Source organism: Mustela putorius, unplaced genomic scaffold (genome assembly GCF_011764305.1).
Source record: "Mustela putorius furo isolate JIRA1106 unplaced genomic scaffold, ASM1176430v1.1 tig00003863_pilon_pilon_pilon, whole genome shotgun sequence".
In the NCBI taxonomy this organism is placed as follows: domain Eukaryota; kingdom Metazoa; phylum Chordata; class Mammalia; order Carnivora; family Mustelidae; genus Mustela; species Mustela putorius.
In genome coordinates this window covers 1,828,903-1,851,500 of record NW_025422015.1, presented here as the reverse complement: position 1 = coordinate 1,851,500, position 22,598 = coordinate 1,828,903, and the positions used below count along the sequence as shown (strand labels likewise).

At 36.3% G+C, this 22,598-nt stretch overlaps 1 protein-coding gene across 1 annotated transcript in view; it reads right to left on the bottom strand.

The window, feature by feature from the left end:
• Positions 1-11,879: 11,879 nt before the first annotated feature.
• The window catches only part of ELOVL4 (ELOVL fatty acid elongase 4), a 30,703-nt gene continuing 19,984 nt past the window's right edge, over positions 11,880-22,598 (bottom strand). The window contains exons 2-6 of the mRNA XM_004752814.3: positions 20,294-20,481; positions 19,072-19,152; positions 17,941-18,112; positions 15,449-15,576; positions 11,880-13,974 (exon numbers count right to left, since the gene is read on the bottom strand). Of these exons, the coding sequence (XP_004752871.1) occupies positions 13,699-13,974; positions 15,449-15,576; positions 17,941-18,112; positions 19,072-19,152; positions 20,294-20,481 (845 nt within the window). The 3' untranslated portion in view covers positions 11,880-13,698. The remainder of the gene's footprint in view (positions 13,975-15,448; positions 15,577-17,940; positions 18,113-19,071; positions 19,153-20,293; positions 20,482-22,598) is intronic.

Sequence of the window (22,598 nt, the reverse complement as noted above, 5' to 3'; positions counted from 1 at the left end):
GAAGGAAGGAAGGAAGGAAGGAAGGAAGGAAAGAAAAAAGAAACACAAATAAAAGACCACAGAAGAAATCAAACAGAAAGTCAAAAAGTGTTGCTTCTGTAACAGAAATGAGGCGGGAGAGGAAGTGAGGGACTATTAATTTAAAATTACAAGATTCTGTATACTTACTGTTATATACATAAAATTTATATCTTAGAAATTTTTAAGTAGTCAGTCCTATCAGATGACTACTTGTGACAAGCAATGAATGAGAGTTATACAAATTCTCGAAGCAGTTTGTATCACAGCACCTGTAATGACCCTTAAAAAGCACTACAAACTACACAATGACTTTAGAAGCAACTGCACAGACTAAAAACTACACTATAAGCGAGTGAGAGTAAACTCTTTTTTTTTTTTTTAAAGGCAGCCTTCTTCAGAGTCAAGTCAGATATAGAAGAAGCATTTGTTGCTAGAACCACATTCCCTCAATCTCTCTCTCATTTCAGTTCCAGAAGGGACAGTTCCTTAAAAACAAGCAGTGTCCCACTTCAAGCTCATTTTGGTTGCTTTTCTTTGTTTCTGCCTCAGGGCGATTACACTGAGAACAGACATGTTGCAGAAGTCAGGGGGAGGGGACAGTCACACAGAACACTCTCCAGTGTAATCAGTGAGAGACAGAAATGGACAGATAGATGCCTGGGCCTCCCATTCTCCAGATAAAAAAATTCTAAGATTTCTTTATGGTTTGTCAGAGAATTCCCAGCAGAACTGTATTCCAGTCACCCGCCATGCTAACTAACCTATTTGGAGCCTTTATTGGTTTTTCCTCTGTGCCTATCTTACTTTCTTTACACGCTCACTCAAGCTTCTTGGAATCAACTCTCAAATTATCTGTATCTAAGACCTTGTCTTAGGCTTTTCAGTAACCTCCACCCAACTGCAAAAAAAAAAAAAAAAGCAAGAGGTCTAGGAATCAAGACTGCTGAAACACAGAGATGCCCAAGTTAGGCCAGTTATTTGGCACCCCTTCAAATATAGAGAAACAGTTCAGTACTTATTTTCCAGCACGCCTGGACGCAGCAAAAGAAAAGGTCATGTCGAAGATAAGAATGACCATTTTAGATGCTAGAGCCGTATGAAATTGTATTGCTGCTGCCTCCTTTGAGTGGTTCGTATCATACTGTACTTAAAATTTAAGTACTTGTGAAATTTCTCAGTACTCATTTGTACTATTTAGGGTTCTGTGCAGGAAACAGAAACTTGTGTTTTCAAGCAGAAAGTGTTTTAATAGAGGAAAGCAGGTGCTCACAAAATGGTGGAAGTCTGGAAGGAGAGAAGTTAAGAAGCCACCACTCTATTTCGTAATCCAAGGACCCACTCCTGTGACTGGGACTCAGGGTCAGGAAACTGCTTCTGCCATTGCTCCCACCAATGATGACATCACAGCGGCTCCACAGTAACGAAGCTGATGATGAATGAATGGACACGGGATCCAGCTGCTGTCAGTGTTAAGGTTTGGACTGCCTTGTCCCTCCAAAAATCACAGTCATTAAAAGGCATTTCATTGGCATAATATAAACCAGTTCCAGGACTCTAACTTCAGAGAAGTCTGGAAACGTGGCTTTTAGCACTCCAGCCCTTGCCATACGTGATGAGGGGAAGGGGAGGATGAAGGGGTAGAAATGGATGCCATGTATCACCTGGCAATATTGGGCACAGTCCACCCAGCATCCATAATCTTCTGCCCATGTTTAACTCCCAAACACCAGAGCAAAACCAACATGTTCTCAATCTTGCATAATACAAGTAGCCTGCATATAAACAAAAATGTTCTCACTGTCTCCCAAAAGAGAAGATCTAAAGTCTGTTCATTGTACTCGACAATGTAATATTCATTTCTCTTCTTGGTCCGTTATAATCCCACCTTGATATCCTTTATAATAAAGAAAAAATTATACATTTTACCACCATTAATATGCCTTATTTCAAGGAGAAGTGAAAGAGAGCAGGAAATTTTTGGTTAGGATATACAAATATATACATCAAGCAAGAAAAAAATATGCAACACGATCTCAGACCTTATTCCTGCAAGAACTGGTCATAAAACCATAAACAGTATGGTTAACTTAATTTTTCCACTGCTCCTTCCAGTTGTTTTTTGTCTGGGCCATAACTTAAGTTGTACAGGCTCTTCTCATGGTAAGATAACCTGAACCTTTATTGCTGAAAGTTTGGAGCACTTGATAGCCATGTCCCTTGGGATTGCTAAAGGAATCCATTAAATTTTGCCACTGGCCACGTGAATACTTGGATCCAACAAAGAGAGTTGGTTACAGATATAATCCTCTTTTCTCCCTTTTGCAACAGCAATTAACCCAGCCGGTGCTATGTTCCCTTTTTTGCCTGCTTGCTTAATGCTATAAGAATCCCTAAATTTCAGGTAGCAGTTTCAACTTCAAGTTCACTGAAATAATAACTATATCCCTCAGTACAGATGCTCCTTATATGGAAACTCAGCTATCTAAACCAATACAGCACAAAGTTGCAAAGGTAAAAAAAATTCTCAGTGTTGCATGTAGGTGTAATCATGAAAAGATCCACTTACAAACCTATGCCTTGGTTCCCAAACCCAAATATTCTGGCTAAGGGAGGAATAGTGCCATACATTTGAGACTGGCTCAGAGCATTTACTGCATTGAGTAGGAAAGCACCGAAGCTTCTCGAACTATTGTCTTCATCTATAGCTGTTATAGTCTTCAAGAGAAACTTTAACTGTTTTAAAGGTCACATGCTTCAAGGAACAGAGTATGAGTATATGGGATGTTGCAGATAATGGCTAGAAGCTCACAAACACAGCTCCTCCTAGAAACATATTTAGATTACACTTCTTGGTGTCCCTTGCTCTTAAGTGCTGTAATTGAATGAGTTCTTACCAATGGAGTATGAGTTGTATTTGATGACTGTCACCTCCAAACTAGTTCCAATTACAGGCCACTCCTCCCATAAAATCTTCTGAACAATCTGTCTAATCGCATTTCTGTGACTGAATGCAGAAGGCTAGTTGAAGGAAGGAGACTTGGGGTCCCTGAACAATTGCATGGAGTCAGAGCCTTCCACCTCTACTGCCCTGCCCTGATGATTTCTTCTGGCTTGTGGAGTGCATGCGAAATAGAATTTTTAAAATTATCAATGTATTGTATTTATTATCCTTTCATTTGGGTGTGTGTGTTTGAGTAGTTGCCTATCCTGAAGAATAAATGGAAGTATAATTGAAACCCCAGAGGTGCAAGCCCATTTCACCAGTTCTTCTATTATATAATAATTTTCCAGATGAGAAGCAATGTATTGTGGCATACCATTGTGTTGAATAAAACACTCAGTAAGTCTGCAGCTGGATGGTGTTTCCTGGAAAATACACTTTAGAATAAGTGTTATTCTAGTCAGAATTAATGGATGCCCTCGCCATAGTGGAGCCACCAAGTAGATGGCTAGTCCAGCCATGGTTTATACCACAAGGACTGTGCTGGTCTCTGCTGTTGGCAGGTTGGACACTCAGTAGTCCTAGATACATCAGCCTTGCTGGGAAGTCCACACTGTTTGAGTCCCAATATAACTTCCCTCCCTATATCTATTAGTTTCCTGTGGCCACTTAACAAGTTCCCACACTACTGTTAGCTTAAACAACAGAAATTTATTTTCTCACAGTTTTAGAGGACAGAAGTCTGAAATCAAGGTGTCAGCAGGGCCACATTTCTTCTAGAGGCTCTAGAGGAGCATCTGTTCCTTATCTCTTCCACTTCTTGACCTGTATCACTCTAAATTCTGCCTCCATCTTCACATTACCCCTCCAACTTGTGTCATCTCTCTATTAGAGGAACAATTACAATGCATTTAGGGCCCACCTAGATAATCTAGGGTTATTGTCTCACCTCAAGTTCCTGACTTAATCACATCTATAAAGACCCCCCCTTTTTTTTTTATCTAAACAGGGTAAACTTTTTAGGTTTTAGGAATAGGCCTTGAAATCTTTGGGGCCACCATTCAGCCCATTACATTCCACCTGGCTTATTTTGTTCATGAACCCACTGAGCAAACATGGGGTGGCTCGGAAAATAGGCTAACTGATATCCATAGAGTCAGTCTCTCTGTCCCTCTGTTTGTTGAGAACCTCTTCTGTAGTGGGTGCCTTTGGTAAGCATTTACATGAGAAACAAATAATGTTACATTCAGAGCTTCTCAGAACTTCTTACTACCAATCCTCAATTTTATCTCTTCTAAGCCCTTGAACCTCTGGCCAGACCATTGTCAACTATCCAAAAGCCAATGTATATTTATAACTCTGGTAATTCTTCCTTCTGGAAAAGTGGGCAACAAGATATACTGCTCAAAGTCCTTTCATTGGGAGCATTTTCCTTCCACTTATCTTTCAGGGTCACTCCTAACTACAGCCGAAATGCTACCACAGTCCATTTCCAGCTTGTACTTGTATACTATGTGGAATAGTTAGTAAACCGGGATCAATTATTTTCTTTTCCAGTTTCTCAATCAGGGTTACAGCATAAATTAAAATTTATCTTCTGTGGTTTAAATGAGCTTTCAATGAAGAATTGCTTCTGCAGGTATAGGCAAGGTCAAAGGATCAAAGGATGGTGAGGTACCCAAATGCCATCAAGAGTGATGTTATTATCATTTCTAGAACTGTAGAAACAAGAGAAGAAATGTGATCCTGGAGCTCAATGAGAATTAAAACTACGGCAGGGACTATGTTTGTGGAGGGAAATACCTAGAGTCAGAGATAAAACACGGAAGTAGGGAGACAGCATAGAAGAAATGTCCTACCTACTCTATCCATCTACCTATTGGTCTTCTATAGATTTCACCCAACTGGAAACCAGATGGCAAAAAAGACAAGGTGATGCAGTGTCCATATGGGTCACTATCTTAGGACACAAAACAAGGGCAAAATGAATCAGAGGAGGTGTGCACACACAACCAGCCAACATTTCATAGCAACTTTCAAGAGGTCAAACATGTGGGTTGAGAAGTGACAAAGTATCAGGAGTGATGCAATGGTACTTAGGCACTGATCCTGCCACTTACCTGTGCCTTCATAACCTTCCACTTGATGAAAGAGTGCTGTTGTGTATGCCCTAGTTTATTACATGGTGGATCAGATAACACCCAGTCCACGACATGCAGCTCAGCTTACATGATCATATGATATTCTGTGGTCAGAAACACAAATTTCTACCATGGTCCAGAATCAACCTAGGATCTGTTTCTTAAAAGAATCGTTATCTGCAGAATAGGTCACAGCTTTGCTCTACAGTGTAATTCTAAATCAAGACTTTCTTTTCCCTAAAGGATTGCTTTCTGCCAGACACTTCAAGCACCATTTGATCTACTGGATCATAAGGCTCAAATGAAGGACAACTTGCACTGCAGTCCACAGCAGTAATGAAGCCTTCTCATACTGTGGCCCGATGCAGAAGTGGCAGCCCTATGGGGTTACTTGACAAGTGAGTCACAGCAGTACCCTGAAATGTATATATGTTGTTTCAAAAGTCCAATGAGATTTACTAGTCTAAGAAATTCACCTCTTTAACAGTGATGGGTATAGCAATCATCTTTCACTGAGGAAGAAAAGTCTCAATCTCCTATAGATCACAAGACTACCAAAAACTTTGATGTCATGGCCCCTGAATTCATATTTTCCCTTCCCACCCTCTGGCATACATGTTCCTTACCAGGGAAGCTATGATACTTGCTACCTCCTACTCACCAGATGCAGTCAGCATGATGGACCAGAGCAGTGTCTTACCCCATGATGAGACAAAAGAGGTTCCTAGATTATTAAAGAATACTGAATTGATACTGTCCTGAGACAAAACCATGAAGGAATACAGGTGAAAGAAACTTCTGTAATCTCTTAATTGGAAAGGAGAAGAAAGCATTTAACAGATTGGTCACTGAGTATCAGGTGTCAAAATCATGTTGATTTGTTTCAGTTAATGGAATACATCAGGAACAGCTACTGAACTTGGAATTACGTGGTTAACTTAATGATAATCCACTGTTATTCTCCAAGACTCTCCAATTTCTGTTCAAGTCAAGCAGAAGAGTTATTGGGTGTATGATTAATGACCATCTATTTCAGTCCTAGGAACATCCTAATAAATTAGCCCCCATCAGAGCTACTCATATACTAAGCCATTCTAACAACCACTCTGACTCAGCTGCCCATTACTGTAACCATATCCCTTTCGTCTCTGGCATCTAAGTACTGCCAGTTGGCCTCTAGTCTTCTGTAATACTATCATCGCTACTGAAGCCAAAGAGCCCATTTTAGAGACAGCACCCTCCCTCCCTCATCATCCTGAAGGTGATCAGAATATGTCACCCTAAAATATGCTGCTTTGACAAAAAGATTATTTTGAGCTGAAGGCAATTGAGAAAAAGCAGACACAAGAAGAGCTCTTTGCCCTCCCTCTATCTGCTTAACAGTAGGCCATAAATTTGTGAAGCTGTCCCCCTCTACTATATCAAGAAAAAGACAATAAGCCTTACCTCTGGAAACAATGATGGCACTGAGGCGAGTCTGCCCAAACAGAAGCTTATGAAATAACCCTTATCTACCATTAGTTCCCACCACGTTCCCTCACCACTTTCCCACAATTTATCAGACTCCCTTTCCACAATGGATTGCCTTTTGTTACAATGGTCTATAAGTCCATAAGGCTAACAACTTCTTTGAGTTTTTCACTTTTTTTCCATGAAGCCCCCATACACATAAAATTAAAAATATTAGTATCAACAAAAGTGATAAATTTTTCCTCCTATTGTCTTTTGTCAGTTGAATTCACAAGTCTCAGTCACTAACCTAAGATTGTGGGGGAAGCGTTTTCCTCCTTATAGTCTCCAGCCTACAGGAAATAGCCACTAGAGAATTTTTCAAGCACCTATTACCAACGTACATTTGCCTATGTAATTCTCATAGGGAGGGAGTGGTCAAGTGTGTTGCACAGAATAAACCATCTCCAACAATCCTTACTCCCTAAGCTTCACATTAGTCCAATGAATCTCTAGCATATATTTCATTTTAATATAGGTTGCCAAGGATTTCAAATTTCTGTTAAAAACTGCCAAGCCATTACAGCTACTTCAGCTATATCCTCAAATTAAGAATTTCTGGTAAATGTACCTATATTAATAATTTCAGTCCAATCAAAAGGTATGTTTCTTTCTTCTTTGTTTAGCACTCTTTGAATCTATTCCTATGCATTTCTGCAGATGAAAACTAGCCAAATCCTATCAGTTTAAACCATCTCCTCCCAAGGTAGATTTTGTACTTGTCTCCCTGAGGCATGCTATGTTCTAATTATCTTTACAGATCTGGTGGCACTGAAAGAGTAGAAGGCAGGCATAAGGAAGATCAGTATCCCTTTGGTATACCTTGGTATACTTTAGTTGAAGCCATTACAGGATCTCAAGCAATAAAGAACTGAGGTTATCTGACAAGGGAGGATGGGCTGCTTTTCTTGGCCATGGGTATTTAATGGGATTTAGAGATTCAGGTTCTCAGATTCATCTCAGTCTCTCTAAGTGTCCCCATTCCAATTCTTCAGGTACCCACTCCCCCAACCCTTCCCAATTAGTGCCTCAACTTTCGCATAGGAAACTATTGAGGCTGTGAACTTAAGTTATAATTCTGCAAGCTCACTTTGGATCATCACCCTTTGGATCTTGTCTTAAGATGTTTCAGAACTGTACCTACAAGATACAACAGGGCCTTGTAGGGCAGCCAAGAATTTAAGACACAAGCTAATTTTTTTTTTTTTTTCTGTAAGCGCTGCAGGGCAATCAGAATCAACTGTCTCACTCAAATCTCTATATTCCTCATTTCCATCACAATACTACAATGCAGCAGTCACTTGTTTGGCCAAAGGCCGTGCTTGCAATAATGATTTTTTTTTTTTTAAGATTTTATATATTTACTTCCAGAGAGAGAGAGACAGACTACAAGCAGGGGGAACTGCAGGCAGGGGGAGAAGCAGGCTCCCCACTGAGCAAGGAGCCTGGTGCAGGACCCAATCCCAGGACGCTGGGATTATGACCTGAGCCACCCAGGCATCCCTGCAATAATGATTTCATTCTATAAGGTGAAAATCAGGTATTTGCTATGTGGAAAACAGTATCTCATTTCCCAGTGGTCATTAAGTTATCACTGTCTGTAAACTCAAATAGGTCAATAACCAATTTTATAGTATCTTCAACAATCTCTTTCCTGATCAAATTCTGGCACTGACTACTTAATTAGATAAGGGTCACTGTGTGAAACAGATAACCCTCAGGTATTTCAAGCAGAGAATACTTTAATTCAAAGGATTACATTATTGGTGACGTGGAGGAGTGAGTCAGAAGGCCACCCTTAGTCTTTGACTTCAAATTAGTATGACCACATCTGCCATGATCACTGTCACATTACCACCGCCTGATTTATAAAAGTGGTGTCAAGACAGTGGATCACGTAATTCAGCTGCTGCCAACACCTATGTCTGTAAGGAGCCCATTTATATAATTGCATTACTACAGAAGGATGGCATCCACCTCCTTTATGCCTTCCAAAAATTTCATGAGTGCCTCTTGTTGACATAACCTATATCTGTGAGGGAATCTGAGAAATGTAATTTTTATTTCTTTAGACTCTGTAACACTGGGGGAGGGAAGAAGGGAGACATATTGAGGGGAATAGGGATGGATTCATAAAACCAATTAACATCTAGCAAACTAACGTGGTGCTGGCTTTCTGAAGTAGTTAGTATGTAGGGTAGACGCTAGTATGTAAACTCCAAATCTCTACTCTCATTATAAATTAGAAATGTGTTCCCCAAATTCTTCTGTCTTTTCTTTTTGCCTCACAGCCTCCCATAATCTTTTACTTTCTGGAAAAAAGACCAGACGCCACATTTACATGGGCCGACAGTAATAATTCAAGCGTAATGAAAACACTTATATGTTCGTGAATAAATACAGCTTTTAAGAGTAGCTATTTGTTCTTTTGTGATCATGTAACATCTTTATTAAATTTTCACTATGAAGGCTGAACTAAAAACATATTTAAAATCCAACTGAAAAAAAATTTTTTTATTTAAAATCCAACTGTATTTGTACAGCCAATAAACCCCAACTATATAACATACTTATAAAAATGTAAACATTGTATTTGATTCCCAGAATAACTAAATTAGAACACAAGCCACTTTCAAAGGTGAGGTGTGAGTGTCACTAACATAATGCTACCTCCTGTGTGAGACACATAATCTACCACCCTCTCATTACCAAATAGCTAGGTAATCAGTATTCCTGAAAGACTGGTTCTTAGGATAGCTTCCTCACAGGGAGGAGAAACTCAGTTTAAATATGATGCATCAGGGATGACAAGGAAGGAATTTCAACTGGGCGCTTTCCTCTCTCCCAAAGGCAAATTCAAAGAAAAACTTTAAAACTGAGAAAAAGAGCAACCTAACTAGCTTCTTTCAAATTGCAGAGAAGGTATCTAGGGATTCCTGGAGAGAGACAGAATATATGGACTATGCATGTGGACTGACAAATTCTCTTTACAACTCAGTCTTATATTTAAATTGGGAAATACCCAATAATTTCCACACCCTTTTTAGAAATGGCTATATTATTTAAACCTTCCAAGATAATTTAGTTTTTGAATGGCTTTAATTTGGACATATTCTCTGTGTAGATGTTCAATTACAATGTGACCTTCTGGTAGCTGCAGTAGATTATTATAATTAGGTAGATAGATATCAAGTGGTGTGTTTCAGCATGTATTTATTCTCAAAGGAGATACTACTTTAAGGACACAAGCCCCGGGAGAACCTCATCTATGAGAGTGAGAAAAAGAGAAAACATTCTGTTGAATTTCTATTTAAGACAGGATGGATTTCCAAGGAGTGAAAGTATGAAGGAAATCTGTTCACATGTGGACATGTAAACATGCCTTCATCTGGTAAAATGAAGAAGACAAAGAGAAAAGGAGACCTAAGTTCTAGGTCTTTTTTTTCTTAACAGATAGAAAAAAGTTTAGGGACCTCAGGGTGGTTCAGTCCGTTAAGTGAACACTAAGATGTATTTATCTCAGATCATCCCCTCCAAACCTAAAATTCCCATTAATTAATCATTATATAAAGACAGCTATTGACCACCTTCTTCGTAACTCACACACTCTTTTAACGAAATATTCTAGAATCTCAGTCTTTATCTGAGTGGTTCTATATGTCAATTATAATTCTTAACTTATACCCCTGAATCTCCTTCAGATATGCAGAATCATGTTACATCCTCCTATTTTTAAAACTTAAAAAAAATGTATGCCTTCCAATTTACAGCTGGGTCTTCCCTCTGTAGTTTAAGAAGGAAATTAGGAAATTCGGGAGAGAACTAGGAAAACCAACTTCTAATACTTCTATGATTTTGTTGTGTTTTGAAACAATGAAATCTGTTTATAATTCTCTGCCTCTTCATAACTGCTTTTCTGGTTCAGATGGCATCTGCCTAAAATACCTAAGGTTAAGCATGGATTCTAAAATATACTATTAAGGACTTGATTTCCAAGGTGACTTGTCAAAATCGCTTGCATGCTGAGGGGGCAGGTGACCAGATCAGGAAGCAGGTGTTATGTTCCTGTGTGTGTAGCTTAGCACCTCAGCCCTGCAGCCTTATCTACCATCTAGCAGAATACCAAGTTCACCTCACCCAGGTCTGTACCTAGCACTCCACTTGAGCTCCTACACAATCTGTGGCCATCTTTTTCTCGAGAAGGATGGTGTTAAGCATTCAGCTGGCTGAGCTTTAGGCTACAACAAGACATGAGCTGAGAGAGGACAGCTCAGCATGATGTCACATTCTCACAAAGGTCCCAATCATCAGTATGAATGTAATGCCTGGATTGCCATATTATCAGATGGACAGGGCAGCAAAAATCACTTCCACCTCTATGTTCTCATTATTTATAGGATAACTGAGCTGCATATCTGAAACACATCTGTAAATTAAAATATTCCTAATAAACTACAAAACACTAGATTCTATGTTCTAAAATGTGAATATAAAAGTCCATATGAAAATATTTTTGAATACCCAGAAGTATACAGAAAGAGAGAAAAAAAAGAATGACTGAATTAATAATGCTAAAACTGAAACAAGTCATCATTCAGTATCCATCAGCAAAACAAAGTCAAGAAGATACAGTCGTTGATGATTCTACTGGAAAATGCACTGTACATGCCTAAGGTATTTCTAGCATTGAAAATATTTAGTAAATTCCATTTTCTGTGTAAGAAAACATTTCTTTAGTTAGTGACAAAGTTTTACCAAAAGGAAGGATGCAGTCCTCTTCCACTGATTTTTAGGTATGAGGCATGCAACTCAGAGTGATGCCTGAGAAATTATGAAAGCTACCAGAACACGTTGCATATCACAACTTAGAGTCATCTTAGATAAAGAACCTAAAAAACTGTAGTAAGAGCTGAATGAGCTAATGTAAGAACATAAGACCTCCTCCACCTTATTTTTGAACAAGAAAACCCCATAGCATTAAAAAGTGTTAAAGCTTACATTTGAAATGACAAATGTAAGAGTAGTTTAGAAGAAAATTGTATGTTTTATGTCTGGATCCAAAAGATCTTCCAAAGGCAACTAATTTTTAAAGTAAAAATATGCCACCATAAAAAAAAAAAAAAAAAAAAAGGTTTTCTCCAGGAAACTTCTAGTTATACTTCTTTTCTACAGTAGAAATTAGCAGCAGAAAAGATATTTGAATATTAACTGAATCAAATAAACATCTAGCAAATGATTTATGTAATAAACTGATTAACAAAAAAAAATCATTTTTCCCACAGCAGTTGTATATTTATTGTGCTGAAATCAGGTAGCAGGGAATGAATAGGTCTGGGGAACCAGTACAGAATGTTCACAAAGATTTACAGATCTCTAGTCATTACACACCGAGCAGCAAAGACAAAGGGGTTGAATCCTTTCAGGTCAAACCATTATAAGTGTTGCAAATATTCTGTATTTCTCATGACTGCATGCCTTCAGGGGAAAAAGTGTGTAATTTTAATGCACAATAAATATTTTATAGTTAAATATCCTAAAATAGTTTGTCTGCACAAACAGCATACATCCTGCACATGCAGTTTTGACATGTTGAGATACTTAGAAATAGTCATGCTTTTTTTTTTTTTTTTTTTTTTTTTTTTTTTTTTTTTTGTCGTCACATGTTCTCTTTCTGGTTGATCCCTGGTCAACATCTCTTAACAATTTAACCTATGCAATAAGACAATGTACAAGTTCTCTTTGCTAGTATATTTCCAGTTGTTCATTTATATTACATGAAACACTTCATTTGTAAATAGTAATAAACTTCATTTTCTGGTTCTGACTACTCTCACTTTTATTCACTTTGCATCTTAACAATTAACACCTTGTAACAATCACACACTAAATTTAATGATCTTTAGCACCAAGGAGTCAAGAATATTGCACCAAAATGGGTTTACACTTCATGTCTAGTTAATAAATAAGATCTTGAACTTTGTCATAAGGAAAATAACACTTCAAAATTAAACACACTGGAAGAGGAGGATAGTTTCACAGAAAAGTTGGGTGTATGCTATTTGTAAAAAAAAAAGCAAAAAAATACTAGTGGATTTGAAAGTTAATATTAAAATTTACATTAAAGGACTCCTTGATTTTTTAATTAAAATTTATTTAATTTTCAATGTTCTTTCCAACAGAAGAGGTAGGTATATTTCCACATATGAAAAATCGGTAACAGCCACAAATCAAAACAAGGAAAGCCTGATAAAAATCAACATACTCTCTTCTAACAGCACATAAATGTAACTCTTTTATGATGTTACTAATAAAGACATGAGTTGTTTCATGTTCCAATCAGACAATCTTAATTTTCATAATATATTTATGATAGTAATAGGAGTATTGAAAGGCTGCCTTTTCATCATAAAAATTGTTTCCTACAGTGATTTGTGCCACAAGTCATGGTGACCTTTGGGTCGCTAAACAGGATTTTACTGTAATTCTTTCTTATTTTCACCAACACCATCATCATCAAGCCTCTAGGAATCTACAGAGATCATCAGATTTTTTAAAATTTAATTACAACCAAAAGGGTATATTCAGACTAGAGGTGGAGAGATTCGACCATTCCAGTCAGCAAATGAATTCAAATGTGCAAATTTTAAGTATCTACAGTTTCAGCTTTGGACCAGAAAATGTAAGGTAACTGATTGTAATCAGTAGGTAATAGTAATTTAGCCAAAAAATTCATACTGTGTTTCTGTGATCATCAGACTAAAGAATGACTGTATATAAGACCCATGAAAAAAATCTCGTGCATTAGACAAAGGGATGTGAACAGAGGGAGAGCCTCCAAAGTCACATAATGATTGCTTTGGTCTGGACAACATCAAGGCTAATAAAAAAAAAATGTTTAAAATAAAACCTCATAAATAAAACATCCGGGCATTGCATTTAACACTTCACTCTATCTAAAGATTCCTAAGACAGAGAGCACATTTGCCTTTTCTCCCCACCCCAAACCCTCATTTGCTTGTTTTCCCTGAAATTTCGTATGAAATGGGAGCTTCCTCACTGTCAACAACAGTTAAGGCCCAGTTCAATTTACTCTCCTTTTGCTTTTCCGTTTTTCAGCTTTTTTCCGTTTTCTATCACTAGTTGTTTCTCTGATTTGCTCACACCATTTGCTGAAATACCATTCACAGCTGTTTTTCCAGTTTTTGCTTTCTTAGGCTCTTTGTATGTCCGAACATAGAAGTTAAGAAAGAGAAATATGAAGCTGATCGCGTAAGCGATGAGGGCCCAGTGCATCCATTTGGGGAAGGGACAATCCGTGTAAAGAGATAGCGCTGTGTGGCCGATGGTCACATGGAACTGAACCTGAAAAACAAAACAACAATGTAGGAATAGTGAGTAACTTTTAACAAATCAGAATCTTCTATCCAGCTAAGATAGGCCTGAATCTTGCCACACTGTGCAAAGTTCAACATTGTGAGAACTTCTGGCTTGGAAATATTCTACTCTTCATGAAACTAACATCCTATCTGGAATGGGCAACTGTGTTTTCTCTTTGGAATATAGCATTGTCCATATTAACTAATATATTAAATATGATTAAAATAATTTATTCTATGTAAGCCCGAAATTTAGATCAGACTAAAAAACTTTAAATTCTCCACGGCAAAATCCAGATTTTAAGAACTTCTGCTTTCACAATGGTTCTTAGAACCTAAATCACCAAAAGGATTGTGTATATAGATGTGAAAAAGAATGGCCTCACTCAAGGAGACTCAAGTGAGGACTTCAACAAAGTAGATACAAAGAGTTCAGATGATTTCTGTCATCTCTTCATTTTCTTGTGCCCATTTTCTAATTACTGAGAGAAGTGAATTACACAAACTATATAAACAGCTTACACAAAAACTGGAGGAAGCTTCCTGTAGCATTTTAGTTACAAATGAATCTTTCCCACCCAGCATTCCCCAAAAGTTGTGTTTCCTGTTTGGCCAGCCAGCTGTTTAGCAACTTAAAGCAGAGATGAATAATATTTCCAAATGTGATTCCACTGATAAATTGTGCACATGCTATGATTATAGCAAATTATAATAAATTCCAAGGCCTGAAGAATAGCTACCAGGTTGGTTTGGGATTTCCAGTTTGATGACTGGGCCAGTACCTTGCTTGAATATTTCACCGAGGTACCCAGATGCTACAAGAAGTCCCACTAGGGGTATATGCTGAAAATTATCTGCTCTAAAGGTTAGCATTTAAAAATATCTAACTCTGTTCTCTAAGGACTATGTGTTAGAGAATTAAGAGGAATTCTCTTGTCTCTGTTCCTTTCCTTTGCCCCACCCCTTCCTGGGTTGTCTGGCTTCTCTTCAACTTTTATATCCTGAATGTACGGGATCTGTTAACAGGGACTAAAACAGAATAGAAAACAACATTCAAGCAAAAGCAGGATGAAGAGAGGTAATAATAACATTTTAAGTCTTAAAAAATCGGCTGAGAGAGAACTTATATTATTTTTTTCATCATATATGAGTCTATGTACTTTATGATGTACTTAGATCTTGACTCATCCATTTCACAGATATTTTTAAACAACATTTCTTTTAGACAAGAGTTGTGTTTAGTCTTTTAAAAACATTAAAAAAAAAAAATTAATGGCAATGACAACTAGGTCTATGAACAAGAAGCTCAGAGCCAAGAAGCCTCAACTTCCACAGCAGGAACACAGAGAAAGTCAACTTTGTAACAGAAAATTGTCAAGGATAACTTAGCCCTTTAAAATAAGCAAATTCAAATATATGCAGTGTTTCACCAGAAGAAACTTTAGAAGCATTTAACTCACCAGCTGCAACATGGTCAAATATCTTTTCCACCAAAGATACTTCTGAATCCATGGGCCAAATGCAGTTAGCCCATAGTATGAGTACATAATCACGTGGATAAAGGAATTCAGCTGTGCTCCAAAAAATGCTTCAGAAAAACAGAGTTAGAAGATACAGAAACATTTAATAGTCAATAAACCATCTGGACATAAAATAAATGAATCCACATTATTTTCTAACTTTTAATCTTGAGTACAGATTAGGGATAAAAATTGTAAAGTAGAGGGCGCCTGGGTGGCTCAGTGGGTTAAAGCCTCTGCCTTCAGCTCAGATCGTGATCTCAGGGTCCTGCTTCCCTCCTCTCTCTGCCTGCCTCTCTGCCTACTTGTGATTTCTCTCTGTCAAATAAGTAAATAAATTCTTTAAAAAAAAAATTGTAAAGTAGGAATAATGGAAAAGACTTCTCCTCAGATCAAGTTAGGTATTTTTACAGTTTAGACTCAGGCTTTTAGCATATAACTAAAAACGAGTGTTCTTCAAATGCAAAGGACTTTCACAGTGGCAAGTTTCCAAATCGAGTACCCCAGTGATTTAAGCATGCCATAACATAGAACTATTGTCTGTATTGTTTTTCATGCTATTATTCTTGGGGAAAAAAATCATAGTACATATAATTGTTTAAATAGATATTTAATAGGGCAATGGGCTGGCTCAGTTGGAAGAGCATGGGACTCTTGATGTTGGTGTGGGTCATAAATTCAAGCCCCACATGGGATAAAGAGATTACTTACAAAAATAATAATAAAGTGAAAAGGACCATTTAAAAAAATGGATTTTTAAAGCCTCATTATTGCCTTCAGAGGGCATACCAACTTATCAACATAAACATATCAACAACAAAATATTATTTATTTCTTAGATTTCTAAACAGTTTTAAACTTCTAAGAGTAGAAGGTAAACTGTACTACTATAATGACCTGTACCCTGGGTCCACAATAGAGAAATAATCTGTTTTCAGCTTAATGACATAAATCATCTTCAATTCAGGCACTTGAAAAGCTGCAGATTTATCTTGACCAAACTGTGAATTCAGATCCTCTTTCACAAAGCTATTTACAGTTTCCTTTGAGTAAGAACCAAGAGGTTCATTTAAGGCCCATTTTAGAGCAAGAGTGGGCTCTGGGCTTGGACGGGTGATGGAGGCTTCAAACTGCGAAGTTAAAGTTTAGTATCGTTTGTCACCCTTTTTTTTTTTTTTTTAAGTAGACTCCACACCCAGTTTGGAATGCAATGTAGGACCTGAACTCATGACCCTAAGATCAACACCTGAGCTAAGACCAAGAGTCAGATGCTTAACAGACTGAGTCACCCAGGTGCCCCTAGCTCAGTATCCTTTGACTCAAAACTACTATAACTGCTCCCCATCAAAATATTAATTGCTACATTTAAGCTTAGTTTATGCTTATCTCTGAGGAAAATCTTTTGGTATTTAAGTACCCAAAGATAAAAAGCCAAAACTTTACTTTCTTCAAATTCCTTTTTATTCTTCATATTTCTTTAAAATGAAATTAACCCCAATGTTCATAGCAGCAATAGCCACAGTCGCCAAACTGTGGAAAGAACCAAGATACCCTTCAATGGACGAATGGATAAGGAAGATGTGGTCCATATACACTATGGAGTATTATGCCTCCATCAGAAAGGATAAATACCCAGCTTTTGTATCAACATGGACGGGACTGGAAGAGATTATGCTGAGTGAAATAAGTCAAGCAAAGAGAGTCAGTTATTATATGGTTTTGTTTATTTGTGGAGCATTAGGAATAACATGGAATAACATGGAGATGGAGAGGAGAAGTGAGCTGGGGAAAATTGGAGGGGGAGACGAACCATGAGAGACTGTGGACTCTGAGAAACAATCTGAGGGTTTTGGAGGGGAGGAGGATGGGAGGCTGGGTGAGCCTAGTGGTGGGTATTATGGAGGGCACGTATTGCATGGAGCACTGGGTGTGGTGCATAAACAATGAATTCTGGTACACTAAAAGGAAATTTTAAAAATACATTTCTTTAAAAAAGCTAGAAAAAAAATAAAATTTTAAAAAATTTAGTCAGATTTCTTATAAAATTTTAGGCAGAACGATAGAAAATTCTGTGTTAAATGCACATTCTTGTTGCATCTATGCAATAATCAGACAGAATTAATTGTGACCATACTTATTTAGTGATCCTAATGATCTTTTTTGAGATTATTTTCCTTCAGAAGAAAATTCTAAATTGTCTGGTATCTAGAGGACACATTTCCAGATTTGCCACTGGATTACTATATAGCTTTAAATAAATTACTTCTCATCAAACAAATAAACAAACAAAAAAGAAAAAAATGAAATTAACGCAGAAACAATTAATCATGAAAGCAAGTTAAAGACCAAGTCAAATTTCCAGCTTCTCATTACTTTTCCACCCAACATATATACATAATTTAATGTATGCAAATATGTCCCAAAATGCTCACCTTGTCCCCCTGCGACCCACTTAATTCCAATCCACCACAATGTGAACATTGTACAGTGATGGTATACATGAAGGAAAGAGACTTGATTGTTTTTCTTCCTCAGGATAAAAAACACCGTGTCCAAATACTCAACCCCTTTAGATACAAAGTACCACCACAGAGCAGCAGCTATCTGTAAAAAGAAAGGAAAAGCATTTTATAAACAGCAGAGTGACACTATCGTATGGTTTTCTATTTACTGTTAAGTTAGTCTAAGCAGTCTTTATTGCACAAAATGTAGAAGGCACAGAATCATTTTTGCCTAAGTAAATGTGAAACCTAGGCATCTATTCATGGGGGGGAAAAACAAAATAACAAATATTTCCTAGGTCATAAATATAATCCTACTTACATGAATAAGTCTTTTCTTTTCCTGGGCTCTAATTAAGACACCAGATGGTACAGAAAGATTATGTTACAATGCTGAGAGATTAAGGATCCAAGGATCCAGTGAGAGGTGACCTCTATAAATGTTTTAAAATATTTTATAAGAACCCTTATAAAAGTAACCTAAACTCAACATTTTTTATGTTAAGTACTTTTATGATGTATGTTCTATGTACAAACAACAAAGAAGACAGTATATAACTGAAATCTATTTATAAATCTTTGTATGTCAAGGGTGACTAGAAAGTAAAATACAACATTACCTGGTTTATTTTTCTGAAAACATAATAAGAACTGAGTTTATACCTGTACATATAGTGCTGTGCTTAACTTACTACACATTACATAGTTTATAGAACATTTGTTTATCCTCAGACTCTTAATAAGTGAATTAGACTCTCTTTATGAGTTTCTATTCTTGACCCAAAACACAAAAATCAAAAATATCATCTTTACACTAAACATGGAACTTTTTAAAGTACTGCATTCTAGTAATCCGACACATACTCACTCTCACACAATCATATAGGACACTACAGCTATGAAAACATTTTTAATTACGTACTTTTAAAGAAAAGCATAGTTTTCCTGACTCAACACAATCCTACACACTTTTACACCATTTTACAGAAGCATGTTTTTCAGACTAGGGATTATAAAATTAAACCCATTTCTATTAATTAATGGTATCTTGAATGTACTTACCCTAACTTCATTAACATTATCAGAATAATCCACACTCTGGCAAATATAGCTGTATCCTGCATTATATGATCCCATGAATAACTGGAAAAAAGGGGAATAATATTTAAAATAAAGTTTTAGTAGATATGGAATTTAAAACACTAAATATAATATGCAACCTTTCAAATTATTTTAATGAGCAATCTTGTCTAAAAAAATTGAAATGCATTAAACATTTAATGTGTTGGAGTGTCTAAAATTTGTTCTGTGTCAATTTATTCCAAAGTTGAAATCTAAATTAAAAATCACATGTAACTCTTGGACTGAGACTTCAACTCTTATCTACTTTATAATATTAAGAGAAATTTTGATTAACCATGACTCAGATCTAACACTTGCATTGATTTCTATTCTTGATCCAGAGTGGTTTGCATCTAACAAACAAGGTCAAAGTATCCAAATAAATTAAAGTTTTTTCTATAGACTAAGTTGTCAATTACAGATTTCTTTAAAGGAGAGCAGTGTTTATCTTCACAGCATCACCAGTCCAGTTCTCTGGGTTCATACAGAATTTTAATGAGGAATCTCTTGGGAAACAAATTCCTTCCACTCTTCCAACTTAAAAAATGTCTATGTCAATCTAATCTTTAGGTTTTCTTTTCAGAATGTCATAGAGAATTTTCTGGAGTCCAGAAAAGAAAAAGATGATTAGCAGCAACAGTGTATAACAGTGAAATCATTTTTGTTAAAATACAATGACATTATGTAGTAGGATTTAACTCAAAATCAGTATTTTACCTCTGCAAATTTTGATCAGTTACCAAAGCTGAAACTGTTGAATAAGAATTATGAAAAAGAGATACAACTATTTACCAGCTACTTAATAAGTGCCAAACACTATGAAAAAAATCACTTATCTCTGATCTAGAAGGCAGGTATTTATCCCCAGTTTACAGATGGGGAAAATAAGTCTCAGAAAAGTTAAGTAACTTCTACTGTCAGTTAATAATGGTTATTTTGGAATCTAGTGTGTCTGCTTCAACATTCCATTTTAAACAACTGTCCTATACTTTCCATATGCTTCATATTTTTGTTATCAAACATGAAAAATTTCAATAAAGTGAAATTTACTTTCAGAGTAGCCAACAGTTATGTTGGGATACAATATACAATGATGGCTTTACATATTCTAATTTCTTTTCAATAACCCTGAGGAATAATAAGGTGATTTTAGTAAACCTACCTCTCTGAAGATAAAAAAGTTAAGCAAAACCATTCCAAAATTATAGATAATGAGCACTAAACGCATCTGGAAAGGTTCTCGGTCCTTCATCCATTTTGGACCCAGCCAAACGAACAGGAGATAAAGAGTACTTATACAAAGTGTAGGCAATGGAGACTGCATCAGAGGCCAATTCTCCACACGTTTATCTAGAGAGAACAAAATAACATTAAATTCATTAAACAATAAATGTGTTTGGAATGAACTTGTTAGGAATTAGAATATTTCAACTTAGCTTTTTTCCTAATTTGACCAAATGCAGGTCAGTTTTCCTTTAGTCACAACAAAAATACATGGCATTAAAACTAAAGAAGTGAGACCAAATTCTTGTGAGTAGCTTTTGAAAATAATGTTTTATTACATATAGCACATATTAAGTTTTATAGAGACCTAGAAAACAAAACCCTGAAATAAAACCTGCTCGAAATATAGGACAAGCTGGGCATGAAAAGTTGATCAAAGACTTCACAGACATAAAATAAATATTTTAAGGAGAAACTTGTCTTTCATATTAAACACGTGAAATTTATCAGTACAATTTGGAAGCTGTGACCCCCTCCCAAAAGCAGGAAAAGAATAGAAAACTGAAGAGATAGAGCAATGGAAGCTATTCCCTGGAATATTTTTTGGATACTGAGGACAAGAGTAGAGTTGTATTTGGGGGAAAAAATTAGGGGGGTTACAATTCTATGATTTCTTTACAAGGAAATCACCATATTCAAGACATTTGCCTTTTTCTTTGACAGCATGAGCCTATTTTGCTATGAATATAACCAACTTATGTGCTTTTCTTTAAAGTTATAAGTATTTACATTACATATGTGTACATATTTCATTTAAAACGAATCAACTGTCCCTAGTATTCAAATATGCAACCCTGAATAAATTTTATAATTAGAGTTCTGCCACAAATAACATTTCTAAGAAAAGAGTGGTAATGAAATATACAGCTAACAAAAATTTATTTTCTAATACATTATAAAAAGATACTAAAATTTATATTTCTAAAACCTAAACAGCATTTTATAGGTTGTAAATCTAGTATCTAGTTTATTCTTAGTAATACAAAAACATTTCTATGTTCTATGCTGAGGAAAAGAATGTATTTTTAAAACAGCAACAACAAAAGATCCTGCCTTTCAGTTAGTTCCTAAGACCTAGCTAGCCTAAATGAATTAAATGAAATTGCTCATTACAATGTCTCACCATCTAAACTGTCAGTTTTACTAAAACTATATATGCAAAATAGCTCTGGATTAGATAACCAGGTTTCAAAATATCTTACTTAAAATTAGTCTGTTTCTATATACTACTGATAGAAAATAAAATAAAGGGAAGGAAACAAATGGAACAATGTGGAAGGAAACAAGAAGTGACATAACTATGGTTTCTATGAAATGAGTTGTTAGAAAGATGCGCTAGTGACTTGAAAGAAAAACACATATGAAAACAAGAAAAACAAAAACTAATTTTATTTCAGAGTTTACAGGGGAGGCTTACTATCTATATTTATGGAAATTATGGTTCTGTTACTCAAATCAAAACATATTCCAGAATTAAAAATAAATGAAGGGGTGCCTGGGTGGCTCAGTGGTTAAAGCCTCTGCCTTCAGCTCGAGTCATGGTCCCAGGGCCCTGGGATCAAGCCCCACATCGGGCTCTCTGCTCAGCAGGGAGCCTGCTTTCCTCCTCTCTCTCTGCCTGCCTCTAGGCCTACTTGTGATCTCTGTCTGTCAAATAAATAAATAAAATCTTGAAAAAATAAAATAAAATAAATGAAAACGCAAGACAAGAGAGAATAATCCTCTTATGAGAGGGTATGGCTTAAAAGATGAGTGGCTGACTTCTATTGAAAGCATTGTATCACTATGGTCTTACTACTGATTGTTTGCTTTTCTTCATTATCATATTATCCTGTTATGTACCTCTCTATGACAAAGCATCCCTTAAAACATGGAGTATTTATCTACTTACATATTTATTTTCTATAGGAGAAGTACTTAAGACAAACTCCTAAATCTTAAAGGCCTGCTCTACTTACTTTAGGAACTAGAGAAGGAGTAGCTGTGGCTTCCTATTCCTATCCAGAAACTAGAGGGTAGACACTGTTTTTTCCATGCTCTCTGAATACAAGGAGCAAAGGAATCTGTTATAAGATAATCCCATGTAACAAAGAAAAGAATATAAATTTAACAGTAAGGAGATTCTAATTTCTAATATCAAGGATTAGATCACACTTTTTTTAAAAGGAAAGATTTATTTAGGG